Source organism: Dermacentor variabilis, chromosome 10, assembly GCF_050947875.1.
Source record: "Dermacentor variabilis isolate Ectoservices chromosome 10, ASM5094787v1, whole genome shotgun sequence".
NCBI classification, from domain to species: Eukaryota; Metazoa; Arthropoda; class Arachnida; order Ixodida; family Ixodidae; genus Dermacentor; species Dermacentor variabilis.
In genome coordinates this window covers 40,283,185-40,303,016 of record NC_134577.1, presented here as the reverse complement: position 1 = coordinate 40,303,016, position 19,832 = coordinate 40,283,185, and the positions used below count along the sequence as shown (strand labels likewise).

The 19,832-nt window shown below is 44.0% G+C and overlaps 2 protein-coding genes across 4 annotated transcripts in view; one reads left to right on the top strand and one right to left on the bottom strand.

Annotated features, from left to right (window-relative positions):
- The first annotated feature begins 785 nt into the window (after positions 1-785).
- Positions 786-9,844, top strand: Vps26 (vacuolar protein sorting 26). Of its 2 annotated transcripts, none has more exons than XM_075672445.1 (7): positions 786-941; positions 1,952-2,171; positions 2,673-2,829; positions 4,379-4,543; positions 5,350-5,525; positions 6,113-6,255; positions 9,150-9,844. In XM_075672445.1, exons 1-7 carry the CDS (start codon positions 939-941, stop codon positions 9,249-9,251), a joined length of 966 nt encoding a protein of 321 aa, XP_075528560.1. In that variant the 5' UTR covers positions 786-938; the 3' UTR covers positions 9,252-9,844. The 2 variants fall into 2 exon arrangements, with proteins under 2 accessions (XP_075528560.1, XP_075528559.1); XM_075672444.1 differs by lacking the exon at positions 786-941 and adding an exon at positions 1,587-1,735.
- Positions 9,845-11,502: 1,658 nt separating this feature from the next.
- Positions 11,503-19,832, bottom strand: part of LOC142560381 (SPRY domain-containing protein 3-like) — a 30,511-nt gene continuing 22,181 nt past the window's right edge. The window contains exon 10 of one of the 2 annotated variants that reach the window (XM_075672434.1): positions 11,503-19,167. In XM_075672434.1, the coding sequence (XP_075528549.1) occupies positions 19,033-19,167 (135 nt within the window). In that variant the 3' untranslated portion in view covers positions 11,503-19,032. The remainder of the gene's footprint in view (positions 19,168-19,832) is intronic. The other variant, XM_075672435.1, reaches the window with a different exon arrangement.

The following is a 19,832-nucleotide window of genomic DNA, read 5'->3' as shown; positions in this document are numbered from 1 at the left end:
TTCTGACTTAACGGCATAAAAGAAAGGCTCGGAACCGTGTTCTGCTTCGGGTATACCTCGGGTGGTCTGGCTGACGTTTTCCGCCGCAAAACCTCTGAATGTAGTCGTCGTTGAGGACGAAGTGTTGTCCACAGACGAAAATGGATATGCGCTCGTCCAGGGACGGTAGTCATGCGTTATAGCCACAAGCTACGCAGCTCGCCGCATCAAGTCACGCGGTGGAGCCTTTGCACATCGCCGACTTTTTCTCTGCAGCCAACGAGTGAACAGCGACTCATCTCGATCATGGCATCGCCGAGCGAAGACACGGCGCAGCAAGCCCACAACAACAACAAAACGCGTCAGTTTTAGAAATAGAACTTCTAGACGCACAAAAACTACACATACTTGTGGAAAATGTTCTATCCGGGGTTGCTGTCACTATCATCCATGCAGGAAGGAAACCTTCCTCCATCCTATCATCACACGAAAATCAAAATGAGCGCCGTAAGACAGCCGACATTGGCCTTGGATAGCACTAGTTGCGTAAGTTGCAGCTTCTCATAAACCGCAATTTCAAAATCCCAATATTCACAGAAGATTACGAAACATAATTTGAAAAATAAGATGCTTGGCAAAACTGACAAAACAGGAATATTTTTCAAGAACATTCATACGCACATCTACGCACACGGATACGGTAGCAACGCTGGCAACTAGTTTACCAGTCTTATAAATGTGCACTGCACATTTAACACGCAGTAATAGGTAATTGATAAGATCAGCATTTCTTCACTTGTGGCTCGCGCTGATAGTTTGCTCTTTCAGCTATCTGCACGAAGCTATCTGCTGCATACTGACATCGGCCATCTTGGGAAAGAGAGAAAGTGTGCATGACTTGAGGGGTGCGTGTAGTCAGCAACGGTGTGTGAAGTGTCGGCGCCACAAAAGCCGCGCAAATGGTTTGTATACCCTTCTTAACCTTCGGCTTTCGATTGTTTTGCTCTCATTGCTGGTGGCGCGCGAACCGTAGCGGACACACAACGCTAGCTTAACGAGGTTTTAGCTCCGTGTTGCGCGCTGTCGCTGTGGGCCCGTCTTGTCGAAAGTACCGTTGCCCAGCCGGTCACAGCAGCGACGCCCACTAAGCTGTGGTAATCCGTGCGTAATCTCAGTGACCGCTGGCTTAAAGAGTCCTTCGACCCTGCTCGTGAGCGGCAGTGTGGCGGGTTTGCCGATCGCTCCCCCTTTTTTATGCAAGTTGCGCGACGCGCAGACTGGTCCGTGCAATCGGAGCTCTGCGATCCGGAGACTGTCGTGTTGACGACGGGTGTGCCATGACGCTGCTGGTCGCACGCCGGACGTGGAAACTTGCGTTGAGCCCCCCATTTGGCAATTGAACCGCGATCCGTATCTGTGGAACGGTTTCGGAGAGCTTAGGATGCGTTGTACTCGGAAGTGCAGACGACGTAGTCCGCATGCGGAAATAGAAAGGAGGCAACGTGATGCATGGAACGTCTCATGTTCGCTCGCAGGGAGTCCGCTTGCGATTGAGCATTGTCTGCGTGTCGTGCACAAAAAGCATAACCGCGGCTTTCCACTGACATGTAGTGGGACCCCCTCGTGTGTTCCGCGACAGGATATAAGAGAAAGAAGAAAGGCTGTTGAGTGACGTTCGGGCGGCACGTATGCGTCGCCCCGAGTTTTGTCACTACAGAAGGCGTGGCAGAAGGCGAAAATGTCTTCGCGAGCATTGGTGGGTACCGTTCCGCATATTAATCGCGCGAGTGAAAGATGCAGCGAACGCTAGAAAGCTTGGGAGATTTTCATCCGACACCGCGAACGTCGCAGCCTTGACAAACTATCTTATCTCTACCAACCCAGTGCCCTCTGACCTCTCCTTCTAGCTCTGCCGCAGCACTTGGGTTAATTTGAAGTTGCACACTCAATGTCCGGCGTTGTCCCGTTGCAGGCATTTTTTGGGCTCGGGCAGAGTGCGGACATCGACATAATTCTCAATGGCACGGAAAACCGCAAAATGGCCGAGATCAAAACGGAAGACGGGAAGAAGGAGAAACATCTTCTCTACTATGACGGGGAATCGGTTTCGGGAAAAGTGAACATAACCCTCAAGAAGCCAGGCTCCAAGCTTGAACACCAGGGCATCAAGATAGAATTCATCGGACAGATAGGCAAGTATCATTCTGAAGCACTTCTGCATGGTCTTGCCGGTTGTACGGACAATTTACTTCATTATTGCAATTCACCTGTTGGTTAACACTGAATCATGAGATCGGCAAATTTCTTTGCATTAAGGAATGCTTGTACATGACAGACAGCCGTGCATGTGTAATTAAATGTAATACATTTCTGTTGCCATTCACATACTCCCGATTCACTTATGGTTCTTCTATGCCTTGAGCATCACAAAATTGCTTTCTTTACTGGTGTGGGGCAACATTGTTCACTGTCGGGATAAACTCAATTTTTTCGTGAATGGCATGGGTGGTGCACGCTTCATCAGTGCATGTTATGCAAGTGTTTTGGCAACTGCATCAAGTACATCGTCTTCATTTTTACTTTAATTGCATTCCAAACATTCCATTTAAGAACTCCCAGTATAACAATTAATGGTCTATGCTTATGATGGTGTGCCTTGTGCTTACCTTTCTCGGATTGTTGTCATGTTCCAGAACTTTACTATGATCGCGGCAATCACCACGAGTTTGCATCCCTGGTCAAGGAACTGGCAAGACCTGGAGATCTGGTCCAGAATGCCAGTTACAGCTTCGAATTTGTCAATGTGGAGAAGCCATATGAGTCGTACACTGGCTCCAATGTCCGGTTAAGGTAAGCATTTACAAACTCATACTTGTTTGTCAGAAATCTACCAGGAAATGCCATTGTGTAAACAATATACTCAATCCATTTACTAGTGGCCATTCACTAAACCTTTCTTCTTCCAAGTTTTCTTTGGCTCGTTTAACAAGGCTTCTTGGCAAATGTTTGCCACAGACTTTTGTTCATTAAATTTCTGTTGAAGCTTTCCGTAGCCAACACAGAGCTTTACGATGGCTCTCTGCTACATACACGTAAACATTGTGTTATAGGTAGTAGAGGCCGATTTGCGAGCCAAATATTCATTGCTGCATATATTATCCAGGCAGGCCAAGTGAGTAATACCGACGTCACACAGGGCACTTTCGCTAATACGATTTGGCTACCTGCCTCAACCTGTGCAAATGAACCAATCACCATGGCGATCGAAAGTGACCTGTGCAACACTGGTATAAATAGCAGTCTGTCTGTTTCAGTATAAGAGTTTAGATAGCTTAAAAATCAGTTCTGGAACTTTTCGGACAGGAAAATTGCATATTTGTTACACTGTAATGTCAGAAAGAGAGGTCATACTGCCCTGATGAGGATTTATGGATTTTATTGGTGCAAGGGCCAGGTATGGCCAAAGAGCGCCAAGCAATAGATAATGAATAGATTGTCGATGGTATAACTTGGCAAATGTCAGAGTTGTGAATCAACATTGCAAATGGCAGATTTAACTAGGCTGTAGAGAAGCCTGAAATTTAGTCAATGTAAAGAGCGTAAAATGTACAGGTATTAAAATAATGACAATCACTAGTGATGTATACAATTAGCATTAAAGTTTTATTACAAAGGGATGATGTAAATGTAACAGTAGCACTTGTACCTCACCAGTGAGCCCTTGAATGCAAGGGCTGGGAGGGATGTGCTATGTGTACCTTGGCCTGATAACATGCAATGTACCAATATCTCGTAAATACTTTAAAGCTAACTTATAGTCAAAAAGTGTTTCAATGCCAAGAAACATTGCCGGGTGGAGGGAAATGAGTGTCATACTGGCCTCACTTTCCGGTGAGCTTCTCCAGCTGAATGACTCATTTCTCACTCAGATTTTGTGTAGAGCTGGTATTTTGTTAAATGCCACGTCTGGTTGCAATGCTTTAATGTGTTGCAAAGAAAAAAAAAAAAGCAGTAGGAGCAATAGCACCCTCTGTCACCAGGAAAGCAAAACTGCATATTTTGTAATATTTTGGGCGTGCGTGTGTCACTCTACCGGCAACAGATGGCACTGCGTCTTGTCCGGCAGTGCCAATGCTAATGTGAACTTCTGATTCAACTTCCAATTCATACTGGATGGAACAAGCAACCATTATATACAACCACTGCAAAATGGCAGCTCTGTGCAAATTTGAGCATGGAACTGGGCTTCCTTATTGATGAAGCATTCCACACATGACAGATAGCCCATGTCTTTTTTCAAGTCACGATGTCCAACGTCCTCCATGTGATACACGAAATTGCATTGCTTGACTAGGCACCGTGTACCATGTCTTCACGTTGACCATGTTTCTATGTCCAGATACTTCCTGCGAGTCACCATTGTGCGTCGCCTGACTGACCTGGTCAAGGAACTCGACATAGTAGTCCACACACTCTCGTCCTACCCCGAGATTAACTCATCAATCAAAATGGAAGTGGGCATTGAGGATTGCCTGCACATTGAATTCGAGTACAACAAGTCCAAGTGAGTGAAAGCATCTACCTGTTTTGATACCCAGTCACATGGGGCACTTCTATTGCAAAAGACTGCCATCAGGACATAATGGCAGAATCATCATTGGCTCCCTTACGCTAGCTGCAGAAGGGTGCCAATCAGTCAAGAAATTCAATCCCAATTGAGCTTGGTTGCAATTGAATGTGACCTAGGTATTAGACCTACAGCCTCCAAGCAGTGTCTTTCTTGTGTAATTAGTCAGGACTCATAAACTGCTCCGAGTTAGAAAACTTGTGATATGTAGAAGCAGCTATGTGCAAGTGTACAATAAGCATACAGCCACAAGAATTTTGGCACACAATGGGTGATCCTCCTTTCCTTCATAGAATGCACAGCAGGCTCTCATTCTCTCGTTCCTCGCTGATAGACCAATCAAGACCTTTACTGTGGTGATGTCACGTGCGTCACCCTGCTGGTCTCACAGCTTTTGAAGAACCTAGCAAGGGCTGGAGAGGACAAGCTCGTTGTTTGAATTTGTGGCTTCCCCACGGTATATAGCGCTGCTTTGTTTGCCACAGATGATGACCACAGCATTCTGTACATGATGCGTGTTTTACATTTAAAATGTGGCTTACGGGCCCTTTAATTCTCACACTGTGGATCGACAATAAAATACGATACTGTCTGGGGCATTTGTCTCAGAATATGTGTGACATTTTTGTTACAGAATATTGGTACGTAGTAGCTAATGCAGTTCAAATGCAAGGCATATGTATTCCATGCACGAACATGCGAGATTTGCCCATCACCGGAGGCTACCTTTGCCTTTGTGACAGGTACCACCTCAAGGACGTCATAGTGGGGAAAATCTACTTCCTTTTGGTTCGCATCAAAATCAAGCACATGGAAATTGCCATCATCAAGCGTGAAACAACAGGTTCAGGACCAAACATCTTCAATGAGAATGAGACCATCGCCAAGTATGAAATCATGGACGGTGCACCTGTCCGAGGTGCGTTGCTTCTGGCTTTAGTTGAAGTGTTCATTTGGAGCACAACTGCTTTAATGCATCTTTTGCTGCGAGTTGCTAAGAGTGTTAGGAGCACATAAGTCTTTGGAGGCATGATGAATTCAACTGCATACAGCTGTAGCTTCTTATTATTGTGTAGCTCATTTGCATTTTTGCATATGCAACAATGCCACACGAGAGAGCTTCCTGTGCCAAGAGAGCTTTCCTAGATTGACTCTTGTGAAATGTGGCTTTGGCTCGGTACAGTTTGCTCAGTGCGAAACCCAGCGATGCTGGAACCCTTTGTGCTGTGCTCGATGTGTTATGAGGGCTACCAGGAACCTTGCTATCCAAGTACAATAAAATCTGCTCTAAGCAAGACAGAGTTTGTTTGAAACATTTCTTAACGGTATTATAAAAAGAAAAACATTTCCACCTTCAAGTTTTGTCACTGATGTCAGGCAAACGTTCCCACTGTTGCAAAATTTCGAGACGCCTTGACTGAATAGTGGCTCAGAGGAAAGTTCAACAATATGGCATCTGTTTCCCAAAACTGTTGTTCATGTTGCTGTGTCTCAATTGTTGTACAGGGGAGTCCATACCGATTCGGTTGTTCCTGGCTGGTTATGACCTGACACCGACCATGAAGGACATCAACAAGAAGTTCTCGGTCCGTTACTATCTCAACCTGGTTCTAGTCGACGAAGAAGAACGCCGCTACTTCAAACAACAGGTGAGCATAGGATTTTTCAACACTACTCTGGTGCTTGGGGCACTGCAACACAGCTATCCTTCTCACTCATCCTTCATGTAGGCATATTGTACTTGATGCTGCCACCACTACTGCCACCATTTTGGTGTTAATGGCGGCATTAATGGTGGCAGTAATGGCTTATGTGTTGCCATTACTGCCACCACACTCAGAACAAGTGCCACCATTCGAAGAATGATAGTGTTTTAGTGAACTCTTTTCAACTGTTTCTAATTCCTGCATGAGATTGCCATTTTCGGGATAATCTTCGTCCACATCACCCTACAATTTACCAATTCCTTGATCATCTTTTTGGCTGCTTTATTGTATTTCTCGTTATTTGTGTCACCTCCTCCTCCTAGTCTCGGCACCCCATTTTATTTTACCACCAAAGTTCACTTGCACCAATGATGTGGCTCTCTCTTGACATTATACGTGGCCAAACCATTTCAGTCCTTCTGTTTGAACCAGGGCTGCAACATACATGGCAGTTCATGTACATTGCCACAGAGATAAACCAAAATCACTTAAAGACAATATTTGGCTCTCTCACGAGTTGTTCTTTTCCACTCTATCAGTCAATGCAATTGGAGATCTGGATATCTTTAACAGCTCCTTATTACTGAAGAGTTTGCTTGCTTGGCATAAATTAGGCTGAGCCTTTTTGGTTGAGAATTGTGACCAAATGTAAAACTGGGTGCAGAACTCTTGGCTAAAATGTTTACCCTTGCAGAATGAATGATACTGTTGACTTTCGTTAAGTCGATCCCGACAGACGGTGCCAGTGGTTGCCCATGCATTTTTATGGGCCCAAACTTTTGTTATTTTAAACCTAAAGTTGGCCTTTGCCACATAATTCAAACTTGACCAGTCAGCACCCCTATGATGACTCCAATAGCGCTTCTCCTGTCTCGACTTGTCCCTCGTCCTTACTGTGCTATGTTACTTGCATTATGATGAATAGTCAACACACCCAAACCCATTCGCTCCCATAGAGGGCTCTTTAGTGGCAGAGCGCATCTTGGCGGAGCTTAGGGGACAGTGCATATGCTGAACAAACGTTATCTCCCATTGTAAATGCCTATTTTCGGCCTACCCTAGGAAGAATTTCAAGTGATACCTCACAGCCTCCAATTACGGTATTTACTCAATTTTCTAATGCACACTAAGAAAATTGGGCCAGAAATTACCTGCACGGTGCAATTGGATACAAAACCAGCACCTTTGAGACGTTAGTATGCTTTACCATGTACAAGATATATTGCGACAAACCTAACTTTAAAGTGACTGACAACTCGTCAGAATGTGTTGCGAGACTTTGATGGAAATGAAATGACCATGATTTGTAGCGATGAGTCAGCACACTGTTCACTATTTAAGTAGGAATTATAATTTTAAATTGGCAAAGAAAGTCTCAAAAACCAGTAAGTGACGAGGCCTAGTGGTAAAATCATGGTACTGTGGATGTAGTCTACGAGATTACTGTATGTAAGTCGGTTGTGATTAAGTGCAACATAATTAATGCTTAAAATTACAGTTACTATATTATTAGAGACTTGCGTTTTATTCTATGCTTCGGAAATCAAAAGTGCACGCATGGCTACGGCAACACGATAAACTACGTATCATGTGTAAAAGAGTTGTTTTGTTTTCGATCCGATTGGTATTGTTTTGATTGATTAACTACCAAAGCAGTTGGACAGGAAACTACAAAAACACATAGCTATCATAGCAGAAATACTTTAACACTTAGGAAAACATTAATCGCAGGAACATCGACTTGATAGACAAAATACTTTCTCACAATTACGGCTTCACTTGTAGTCTGCCTCCCACTAATGCCGGTGTATAATCAGTATCGCACTCACCTTTCACCGTTTCAGCATGCCTCCGGTGAACGACTACATCCTCGCTGCAGATAAAAAAATTCTGATAAAAAATTTTCCACAATATTTTCTACGTTACCCATTCATGATTAGACACTCTGACTAGTGAACTTTGCATTGCATTAAAAAAAAATAGGTACCATAAAAATTCGTTGTCAGTCCCTTTAATTTATTAAACTGTGCACTGAAACTGACTTTAGGAAACCGGCCACTATTGTGCACCACATATTAAAGCCTTGCCCATCTTTCTTGCTAAAAAATCGGTTGCATGTTGCATTTCTGTTTAGTTAAAAAGCTTTCATGTCATTTCGTTAGTTTTCTACTTTCAACACACAGAAAATGGCCGCAAGTTTGAGTCGGACAAGTACTACGAAATGAAATGGCCATGTCTTCTGAAATTTTTTGTACATCTTGTTTCAAGGTCGTCAAGGCCGAAACTGCATACGTGGAAGTATTCGTTGCTACATTCAATAGAAGATTGTATGCAGCACAGCAGCTCCAGTGCACTATCTGTCCAAGCCAGCAACAAGCCGATTAAAATCTTGTGTAGTGTACGTCTTTACCTGCAGCCATAGGTGGCGCTATTGCACATACATGTGTTTAAATACATTCGGCTAGTCACTGCCACACTACAATTCAGATTGCAGCGATCTGGAGCCCGCTCTAGATCTGAGTCAGAGAAAGCACGCCTCTGTTAAACATAAAGCTGCTCTCCATAGCAATTGAAAGCTGGAAATGGAAATACATCAGCCCTTCTGTTGTAAAGAAACGTGGCAGACAGAACGAGGTGTACACCTGTGCATCCACCATACCAACAAGGCGAGTTGCAGCAGCCATGTGACTGGAACACTAACAGATCTCAGTCGCACTGTACTCTTTTAAAGTGAACGAACATGTTCCAAACGCTCAATTTCGACTGTAAAGAACGCTGCAGAGCCCTTGGAAGTGACCAGCTGAATGTACGAATACCATGCCTGTTTTGTTTTCCAGGAAATTGTGCTGTGGAGGAAAGGGGAGAAGACGCGCAAGGTGATCCAGCAGCAGGTGTCGAATGCACAGCCAGACCAAGCTGCAGGTGACAGCACCAAATAGCCCTTGGCCGGCGGACAGCGTGCCTCCGAGTGTACAGTACCAGTGGTCCCCCCTGCTCCTCGCCGTCCCGAAGGCAGTGGCAGCGCGCATCAGGCACCACCAAATGACGGAAGAGCTTCGGGCATGTCTGGCGGCTCCAAACTTGCGTAGTCCTGCATATAGCCTCCTGCGCAGTCTGTCTCGCCAGACTGTTGATCGCAAAGACATGTCCTCTTTCATACAGAGTGACAGTTGTAAATACGCGACATTCCAGTTATACCCCCCCCCCCCCTCTCGTGTGTGCATGTGAGTATGATGCATCGCTGAGAAATAATTTTGCGGTGCCATTGAAAAAGTGTGGGGGTGGCTTTACAGCTCTTGCATTGCTGCTTGCGGTATGAATTCACGGGGCACCATCGTCAGCAATGCAAAAGCTCCCCCCTCTGGTCCTGTTATATTTTTTCCTTGCTTCGCCTTTGTTTCGGCTCATTCTCTCTGGCAGATTTCCGTGTGTGCTTGTTCTGTACAGATATGTATATAAGTAGATGATGATGCAGACATTTACTGGGGAACATATGGTTTGTGTATTACAAATAAAAACGTCTAGTGGTTTACGTGTTATTGCTTTGCTGTCTGGTACATACTAAGGAACCTAGCTTGTTGATTGATACATTAATACATTGACACATTAACTCATTCAGTCTTCCAATGCAGTAGCCATTAATGGTACTTGCAGCCCTTTTTGTGCATCTGTAGATCACACTAGAAAACTAGTCTCATATCTGTAGCTGCTTTGAGAATATGTCCATATATTCCTTCATCATACAAAACAATCACGAAGTACAAACAGCAGCAATCCAATCCAACAGCAAACACCTAATATTGCCGTTGTTTTGAAACTGGGGTTATTGTTAGCAGTAGATATCGACCGAGTAAAAGTGATTCCAAAAAGAAACCCAATGGGCAATTTGAGTTATTGAAACCTGAAAGTGATTTTAAGAGAATCAAATGTGTGCATTTGTTATATTACTGTTACCTAGAATAATGCTTTAACTATCCCACATATGTACACTACTTAAAGGGGCCCTGAACCATTCTTTACTGAAGAGGAGAAAGGCATTTGATGTGAAAATAGGCTATTTCAGAAATACTTTGCAGCAAAAAGTACTTCAATGCGTTCAGCAGAAGCAGAGTTATTATAAATCAAACACGGCCTCTGCTGTACTCCCATTCCTTCTTCAATGCGTTGCACTGCGAAGGCTGTGGCACACTGGAGCATGCTCAGCGTGCCGTAATAGTCACCGTGGCGTTGGATGTTAACGTAGACGTCGTGACTTCCACCTTTGGTGCCTACGATGCGGTAAACTTAAGCCAAACGTGGTTGTCCTCAGTGAGTCGCAGTATGCTTAGCCAGTGGATTCGTGGTGGCACACCGTGGCGGCCACGGTATCTACACCATGTAGCCGACCGCAGCTTCATGTCAGCTATCAGCGAATAGCAGCCGTCTAAGGGAATGACAAAATAGCATGTCTGATGACTAAATAGTGCATCTAGAAGAGAGCGAGGACAAGACCTTCTGTTAAAAAGAGCATTTGTGGGAAAGGTGACTTCAGGATCTGCTTACGAGCTCCGCGCACTGCATGCGACAGCAAACTTGGCTGAGATGTTCACAGCAGCGTATGCTACCCGTTGACTATGTTATTTCACCAAGCCTGAGGGGTTGTTCAGGGCCCCTTTAAAGGCCAACTGCAATGAAATTTTAGACCAAGTAAAAAGCCTGGTTTGAGGTAGCATACACCCAGAGTAGCCTCGGTGCAAAATTATGAGTGGTTGCGTAACAACAAGCTGGCAAAAATAGAAGCTCCTGATACTGAAACTAGGGGGGGGGGGGGGGGGGGGAAAGATGCTAGGACTAGCATGTCACATTCACTAACCAGCAGGTACATGCATCGTCTGCTTCAGTGCTTTTAACGCTGTCAATATGAACATTAGACGATTGCTAGAATAGTATATGCTACTCACTTGTAACCAATTTAGCCAAAGTAAAATTTTGTTGCAGTTGGCCTTTGAGGCGTTAGGCATAAAGCTATGCACAAGGATACTGTAGCAACATACGAAACATAGCACAAAAGCTTCATACATGCAGTCTCTCTATTGTGTCATACATATAATCTTGTTTCGCGAGTTAATCCCTCTACACATGGTGTGCAGAAACACTGAATCACAAAATAAGAAAAGAAAAAAGAAAATTTATCAAAGACAACACTGTAAATTAACATTTGCAAGTGCACTTTAATAAGAAAATATGGCATAAGAAAAAAATAACACTGGCATAACCCTAGAACTAATAACTGTAAACTGGTCAACAACATGCAGCAGCTAGTTAAGTCTTGCCACAGCAATTAACAGCACCTCCAAGCATTGGCCGGAACTAAATGTACAGTTGGGGACGCAAGTTTGTGGACCAGAATTACCAGAAGCTTCATATGCAATGTCGACCACCATTAGGTATTCTGCCTTGCACTGTGAGCATGGCAAAAGTTCATTTTTACCATGGCAGCCATGGTCTGCGAAACTTTTCTTCTCCTCTGTATGTACTCCTAGCAGTAAAAATTGAAGTGCACTATTCAAAAACCCACAACAAAAAGCTCTGTAAGGTGAAGTACAACAATATCTCAAACAAGTTACGGAACAGGAGTGTTGGCATTAGAGACATTTAGCGTGTACGCACATTAGCATTTCCTGAATTTTGCACATGTAGACATGAGGACCAACCATACTCGGACTCTAGAGCAGTAGCGCTGCTGGCGACATCTTGTAACACTGTGTCAAACCGCGTGTTTGAAACATTTTTGTATAACTTGAGATGCTCTAGCCGAAAAAAAAAAAAAAGAACAATGAAAAGAGCCGATATACATTCACGAAGGTTATGTGCTGCCAACACCTTTACAACACCAGAGCAGCTAAGGAAAACTTAGTCAGGTCAGTGCAAAAATAGTTCTGCATGCTTTTGTTTCACTTGGGAGTTGTGAGATAGTGCCAGCAGTGCTGCTGCTCCAGTCCACATCTCCAGTATGCCGAAATTGCAACATGCGCCACCGTCAGTCTTCGACTTAACTAACATAGGATGTGCAAGTGCACCTAGAATGAGCTTCAATGGCAACAAATTTTCATATAGAAGCAACATTAGAACAGCGCATACAGTATTTAAGCAGCTTGCTTTGTGTTACATACTGCAGCCTTTTACGATGCTTTCCCACTTCGCTTACTGTATAACACAGTGGCCACGAACTTCAACTAGAGGCTGCATCCAACAAGGTGAGGTGCACAACCGAAAGTTTCACAGAAGCAAATGTTACAACAAGTACATAGTGCAAATGTGCAATGCCAAAAAGGGCGCAGCAGGTGCTCTCGGCATTGGCTCACCCACCCCTAAGTTATATACTGTATGTACATAACATCCATCAGCAAAGTCACACGGCACAGCTGTAACAATGTGCTTACTAAGTACTGTTATGAGCTGCAGAGGTATGCATTTGAAAGCAGCTACAAGTATTGCCATTGCAATTCGTTAGATACAGCTTCGCTCAGTTTGAGACACTCCCACTGCCCCAAGCAAACAGGAGGAAGCTTGCCTTTCCACTTCCCACCACCACTGCTGTTCCAACAAATGTGTTGGAAAGACAGCTGTGCACTTATTTCACAAAAAAAAAAAAAAACAGCCGCGCAATTTGTTTCATACTTAGCAGGCAATGTTGCAGAAGATATGTATGTAGTTGCATGTAGTGCAGTCATAGATATCGCATCGCTCCCAAGTGTTTTGTCATGAACTGGTTTTTGGTCTGCGACAACTTCTGTGGAATAATTACTTTTAACAAAACCAAAATATGGCATTAGCATGTAAGAATTTGTACTGTTGGTAAATTTTTTGCCTCCCACATGCAAATTGCTACGTTTTGGTCGTAAATGCAGGTGGCATGCTGCAAAACAGGATTCCGAATGTACTAACCGTGTCACTTCAGATTCCATGGTTAATTGGTTCAGTCCCCATTGAACGTCTTCGAAGTAATGATTCCTTAATATATTGTGACTGTAACTTACAAAGCTAATGTTATGCTACGAGTGCATACATTTGTGGCGTAACAATTGTATGCCATAATTGATGTAAGGAATGGGATATATATATATATACAGGATGTTTCAGCAAACACTTTCAAAAATCTTTATAAGTAGCCTGTGGCAGATATCACAATTCTATTTCATGAGCTGGTCTGCTCGAAGCAGCGGACAACACTTGCGCAAAAAAATTGAGATCCAAAATTGACTAATTCACAAAAATTCACTGATTACGTTATAACTAATTACATTATGGCCCATATTGCAATTTACACATTATAGCCATGGAGTTTGCAAGGCAGATCCACTTGGAACAAATTTTCAAGACGACACCAGTTTTGATATATAAATTCCCTAACTTTGCGGAGAAATGCATTGGCGTTCCAGTTAATTTGTTAACAAAACGTTGTTTCATGCACTGAAGCACAGAAGTAACTGGAACTACAATGCATTTCTCCGCAAAGTTTGGGAATTTATGTCTCGAAACTGGTGTCGTCCTAAGAATTCGTTGCAAGTGGGTCGGTCCGCCTTGCGAAGTCCACTTCTAGAATTTGTAAATTGCAACAAGGGTCATAAGATAATTAGCTAAAAAGTTAATTAGTGAATTCTTGTTAACTAGTCGATTTTTCATTTCAGTTTTTTGTGCAAGTACTAGTGTTCACCGCTTCTAGTGGACTGGCTCATACACTAGAATTGAGCTATTTGCCACAGGGAACCTTTAAAAAATTTTGAAAGTGTTCGCTGAAACACCCTGTATGTAAGAACGGGAAATAAAAGAAAACGAAATGCATAACGCATTCCCATTTTTTCACACTCTTTTTCATCGCGAATGCCGGCACTGCGTGAAGTAGTTCTAGCCTCTGCAGCTTTGCCTACCAAGTATGCAAGACGGAGCACGGCCAATAATATATAAACTCAGCCACACTTGGAAATGCACAATACCGAAGCTACCACATCTCGTCACAGTGCTTCGAAGAAGCCATTCACACAGATGGGACTTACAAAACCTGCATAGCACGACCTCCGACGATGAAAGAACAAACATGGCAATGCACACACAAAGATAAACAGGCAGCACGGCCACAGCCCCCCAAAAATACAATACGTTGTTGCTTTTACTAAGCTGAGAAAGGCACACATGGTTCTGGCAAAGCATGCGCTACTAATGTAGAGGCCTTCCACAAGGTGGTGCCGTCCTTATACACGATGGATGTATTTCACTGGTTAACACCACTTTCACTTCTACAGTGTTTAGGTGAAGCAGAAAAGCACTGCCAAGAAGCAAGTGGGCGGTCTTATGCTGTGTTCCTTTTGAGCTGCAACTAGACTCTTCAAAACTATGACTAGAAACTTTAGCACTAGAGAGAGGCATACCGCTTCGTGAAAAAGAAACGAGCTCCAGCCTTGAATTCCATCTTGGGCTCAACTAGCAAATCTGCCATCAGTATTGCTACTTGAGCCTGTAATTCGGGACAGAAAACCAGCGTGAAAAACTAGGCATAAGCTTGTTTGAATGAGACAAGCCATACCAACAAGCTCTAGCTGGGACACGACAGTGACCTATTATGCTGCATGTAACTATAGCATTGCTAACATAACTACACCTTCAGGTGACATGCAATTGCAGCCAACAATATACGCGAAAATATGGTAGCTTTTCCAAAGCAAGACAGGCTGGTATATTCACTTCCATGTAAGACGAATGTATTTCTCTCCCTCCAGCAGTGATTCACAACGAAGTGAACATGTTAAGAATACTAGCTGATGTGGCTCGCTAATTACTCCACCCGTTCAAACAATTGAAAAAAAAAAAGAAAATCTGGTGGCGACACCTGCCAAAAAACTAACTGGAAGCATCGACTCATCATAGCCCAGAAAGCAAAGGGTTTGGGACGTTCGCAGTGTTTTTTCCCTAACTTCTGGAGGGGTGGTTCCCCAATCAAGTAAAACATTTGGGACTTTTACCTGAACATAACTTTTGTATGGCACTACACTTGCACAAAAATTGAGCCATAACCTAGTCTTTTATAGATTGCTATCACACTATTACCACAGTGATATCTCACTGAACTCGGCGGCTGGTGTAAACAATGGGTGCAATGCGATGCGTGTATTGGAGTTAATGTATGCTTCAAAAATAAAGCTCATTGTCTTAGCTCCGAAGCAATGCTGCTAGTAACCACTGGTTATATAAGTACAATGCTGCACAGGAAGCAATCAACTCTCATCGCACGAGGGACGTCGCCAAAGCCAATGTTTAGACCACTTATTTGACCACTACAAGTGTAAGCCATCCTGCGATGCTGCACAGGTTGTTTTAATATAAAAGGGAACACCTAATTTTGCATCCAAGCGATTACTACTGCATTAATCAAAGTTCAAATGCCACTAACCAATGCCCGAGATGTAGCTCTCCTTTTGAAGAAACTTCCTGAAGGCAAATTTCTTGATTTGAGTTCTTGAGTTCTGAAGCGATGACATTATGCAAAACCTGCAAGAGCACTTCTCTCCGCACAACTCGTTCGACCTACCCAAGATGGTGGACCCCGACCTCCAAACTTGGGGTGTTAACATGCGGGGCTGGTGACATCGTTCCTGCCGCACTCTGCTACCCGCACTGACAAAGCTTTCAAAATGCATGGGTCATTCAACAGTGCTACTAGCTGGAGTGTGGCCATGTTGGTTAAGGCAAGTTGGATGCACGGGAAAGCCTCCTTACAGAATTTGGTATACTGACCATTGAAGGCTTGAAGTTCAGTTCAAGTGCTCCCTCTCACATTATGGTCCACCCTGTACAAGAATCGACAAGTTGAGTGGACACATGAATTAGATGCTCCTAAACATTAAAAGCAGCGCATTACATGTGTGCAGGATGTGCAACTAGGTAAGGAAGCACATTGGCAACTGCAGAGTGAGCCTGGCTTCGACTACATTGCCAGTCGCCTTTGCACACACAGCAGTGCACAATGAATTCTCGAAACAAACACTCACAGGTGCACGCTATTCTTTACTGTCATGAGCCACTGTATATCAAGAAATAACTCCAGCTGACTGGGGTTAGTTTACATAGTTTCTTTTCATGCTGCTTGCCTCAAGAATGGAATACCAACTTGTTGAGTGAGTTATCCTTCTAGCTAGTGAGTTGCTAATGTCACCTAAAGCAATGACTTCTTTTTTACAGTGAAGCTGTATACCTCTACCTGCCAATGCATCTGTTGTGTCCGTGGGCAAAACCTCCACCAATCACAGCGAGAGGCAGCGCCGGCCGTGCGGGGGAAATAAAAACAAAACAGAAGGCTCGCCTTCGTGCATAGCTTTCACCGCAAGCGTTTCCGGGTAAAGATTACGGTTGCATAAGCTGCAGTTGCTGGGAAGCAGCAACTGTAGCATTCAAAGCAGGGAATGACGTAACTACACTTTCATATGTAAAAGAAGAACCCGTCTAGCAACCGATTTCATTCGTGTTCTGATAGCGCTATGGAAAGGCCACGCATGGTCAGGATTTCCGAAGAGCAATGTGAACACGATGAACAGCGATAGGAACAGCCGCATAAATATGCACAACAGCGTCATGCTCAGGCTAGGCAGGACGAAGCGGTTCCTGCCCAAAGCAGGCTACCCACAGTTAGGACGCCTAAAGAGCAGCACGAATATAATGGGCAACAAAAGGAATAGCAACATCAGTATGCACAACGGCGTTGTGCTCAGGCTTGGCAGGACCCAGTTCAAGGCTATCTCACATTGGTCTATTGGATCAGGTCATAACACAGCTTCACTGGCCAACCACCTTCACAGCATGGATTGGAGCCTATTTTTTCAGACGAACACGTAAGTACATAAAAGATTTATATAAAATAAACTTTAAAAGTACATTATTAGTTACCAAAATTTAGAGCACAAGTTCATGGCTCTAACCACAAGGCAGATATAACTTAGGGCAATAAAGTTGCACATTCCAAAACAATTGTCGGCATATTCAACAGCATCGACCTTTGCCGAGTGTTGGGAGTGGTACTGCAGTCAATTTTGCTGCTTCAGGATTAGCTGCTGCAAGCCCTTGACAAGCAAAACAGGGAGACTTTTATCAGTTGTATACTTATCTTGAAGCTTATTAGCCAGGACAAGACTTTTTGCAAGCGGCCATTATTATGCCATGCGAAATCGAAGCGTCCGCCTTCATAGTTAAACACTGCAACTTTTTTGTTAGGTGCAGCATAATTGTTAACTGTTTCATTCGATATATATTGTCATGTTGTTCTTTCGGGGAGGCTTGGTGGGACAAAATATTCCGCAGATGGCGAGGCTGATTGACCATGGCCACTCAAACATATCAAATGCAACACACTGTGGCCACAGTCTTTACGTGTGACCCTTTGAGAACAAGTGGGCCAGCACTTGTGTAGCAAAGGCACATTCCTATAGCACAGCCTACTTCCTGCGGAGTGGCTAACGCACACCTCTTGCTGCACCAGTCACTAAAAAAAATGCAGTGGTGCAGGCATGTCTGTCGCACAGCTTTGCGGTTCTCAGAAGTTAAGTGCAATCACAGACACCTCTTCTTGCGAGAAAAGAGACCAGATCAGCACTTACAACAAACTGCCTGATCTAAACAAATGCAATGGCACTTTTTCACTCCCTGTAGTAATTTCCAACCTAAAGGCGCATTGCCTACCGCTATATTTGGAACCATGTTCAAATTAATTAAAGATTTAGATTTTATGCACCAGGCTCGACCATTAGCAATTTTTCACCATACGCAATTATCTGTAAGTCGGCTTCCCTACACACCTGGAATGCTACGAAGCGTAGCAAAATGCGATGATGAGGGCAGCTATATGCGGATATGATTATAAATCAATGAGCAGCTGAACATCACCAGTTTCACAAGCAATTGTGCCGCCAGGTCGCACCTTTTCCCCCCAGTTCCGAAATCTCAAGTAACATTTGTGCAAATACTACAGTAGCTTGTGTACCATATATCAGTGTATAACATCAGCCTGTGTTTTCTGCATCCCTGCAAGATACACAATCTGCATAGTGTTGTCACTGAAGAGACTGATTCAACTCTTCCTTGTACATCTTGTTATATTCAAAAGAGCCTGAGTTGGCCTTAATTTCTTTCACTCGGCGCTCACAAGGCTCCACTTCTGCAAGCTAGCATTTTCCTTTTGAGTGCAATAACCTGAACGTTTGGCCTCATGGCCACAAAAGGAACCTCACTACAACATCTATACATTGGCACAGAAGCCAAAGGCCTACATTCATTATGTTGCTATCCACACATCCATACATTTTGATTCAATTCATTCTTTTGCATGACAAAAACTTCTTTCAAGGACCCCAAACAGTGGTCAAGAGCAGTCTATTGAAGATAGGGCACAACCGGTCATCGTATTTAGTTCCTTCCTTGCATGCATGTTCTGTTCTGGCCGGTCAATCACCTTAGCCGACGTGTGCAAAGAAGCCCGCAGCTCAGCACAACTCTGGGATGTTACAAGACTACAGAAGAACCGCACATCCCTGAGCAGTAAAAAGACAGTGCCTGCTTGGTTCCCCAAACAAGTCCAAATAGCACGCAGTACTTTGGCTCAATGTACAATGGGCACATTCACTTTGTGTGTTGGCTGCCGGTGCACGCAATTCTCGGCTGCGGCAGCGACGGTTGATGAGGTGTTGTTGCACCCTCTCAACCCGTGAGAGGGTGCAGGTCTACCTTGACTTTCTCCTTGCGACTCAGCATGCCCACCGTAGGAAAGAGACCGCCCTGGGGCATGGCCACCTCCCGCCGACCGACATTGACGCCGTTCAGGGTGAAGAATACCTGTAATTCAACCAAGAATTCAACAACTGGGCAGCGCAATTGCCGCACCAAGTGTCACTTTGGCGGCACAGTGCTAGACAGGAAAGGAAACTGTCCTTTGGCTTTGATGGCAGTGTCGAAAGGCATTGCACATTATATATTTGCTTTAGTCTGAGGCTGAGTGAGCCCGACTGAGAAGAATTATGGCGAGTCTGAGTCCAAATGATCCCTAACCAAGAAACATATCTTGTGGGCGAGTCTGAGTGAGTTCAGTTTATTTTGCCGACCTGTACTGTAGTCCCCATGAACCTAAATTTGCTGCAGTTGTACAGGCCCAACTAGGTCATTCAAGGATGATGTATTTTGTTTCTGAACACCAGTGTCTTTATCCTTTTTAATCACTGGCATTTCCTCAATCTCACACCTCATTGTTAGCAATAGTTGTCAACAAAAAATTGAACAAAAATTCCAGGAGAACCCATCTACGATTGTGTAAGTTACGTGGGAGCATTTGCTCAGCACACATGCTTTATTCAACTTCCATTACAGCTGATTGAGTGGAGCATGACGGTATGTCTGCTTGGCTTTGCCACTTTTGCAACCAAAGACACTTCGCCTCTCTGGAGACCTAATAGCCCTCCACATGCGAGCCAAACAAGCATGTTGATATCGTGATAGCCTGAGGG

Bases quoted from the DNA above. Each gene is read 5' to 3' on its own strand.
- Vps26 (XM_075672444.1), top strand. The intron at 2,172-2,672 runs GCAAGTATCATT...GTCATGTTCCAG, and splicing joins AGAATTCATCGGACAGATAG to AACTTTACTATGATCGCGGC. The intron at 6,256-9,149 runs GTGAGCATAGGA...TTTGTTTTCCAG, and splicing joins GCCGCTACTTCAAACAACAG to GAAATTGTGCTGTGGAGGAA.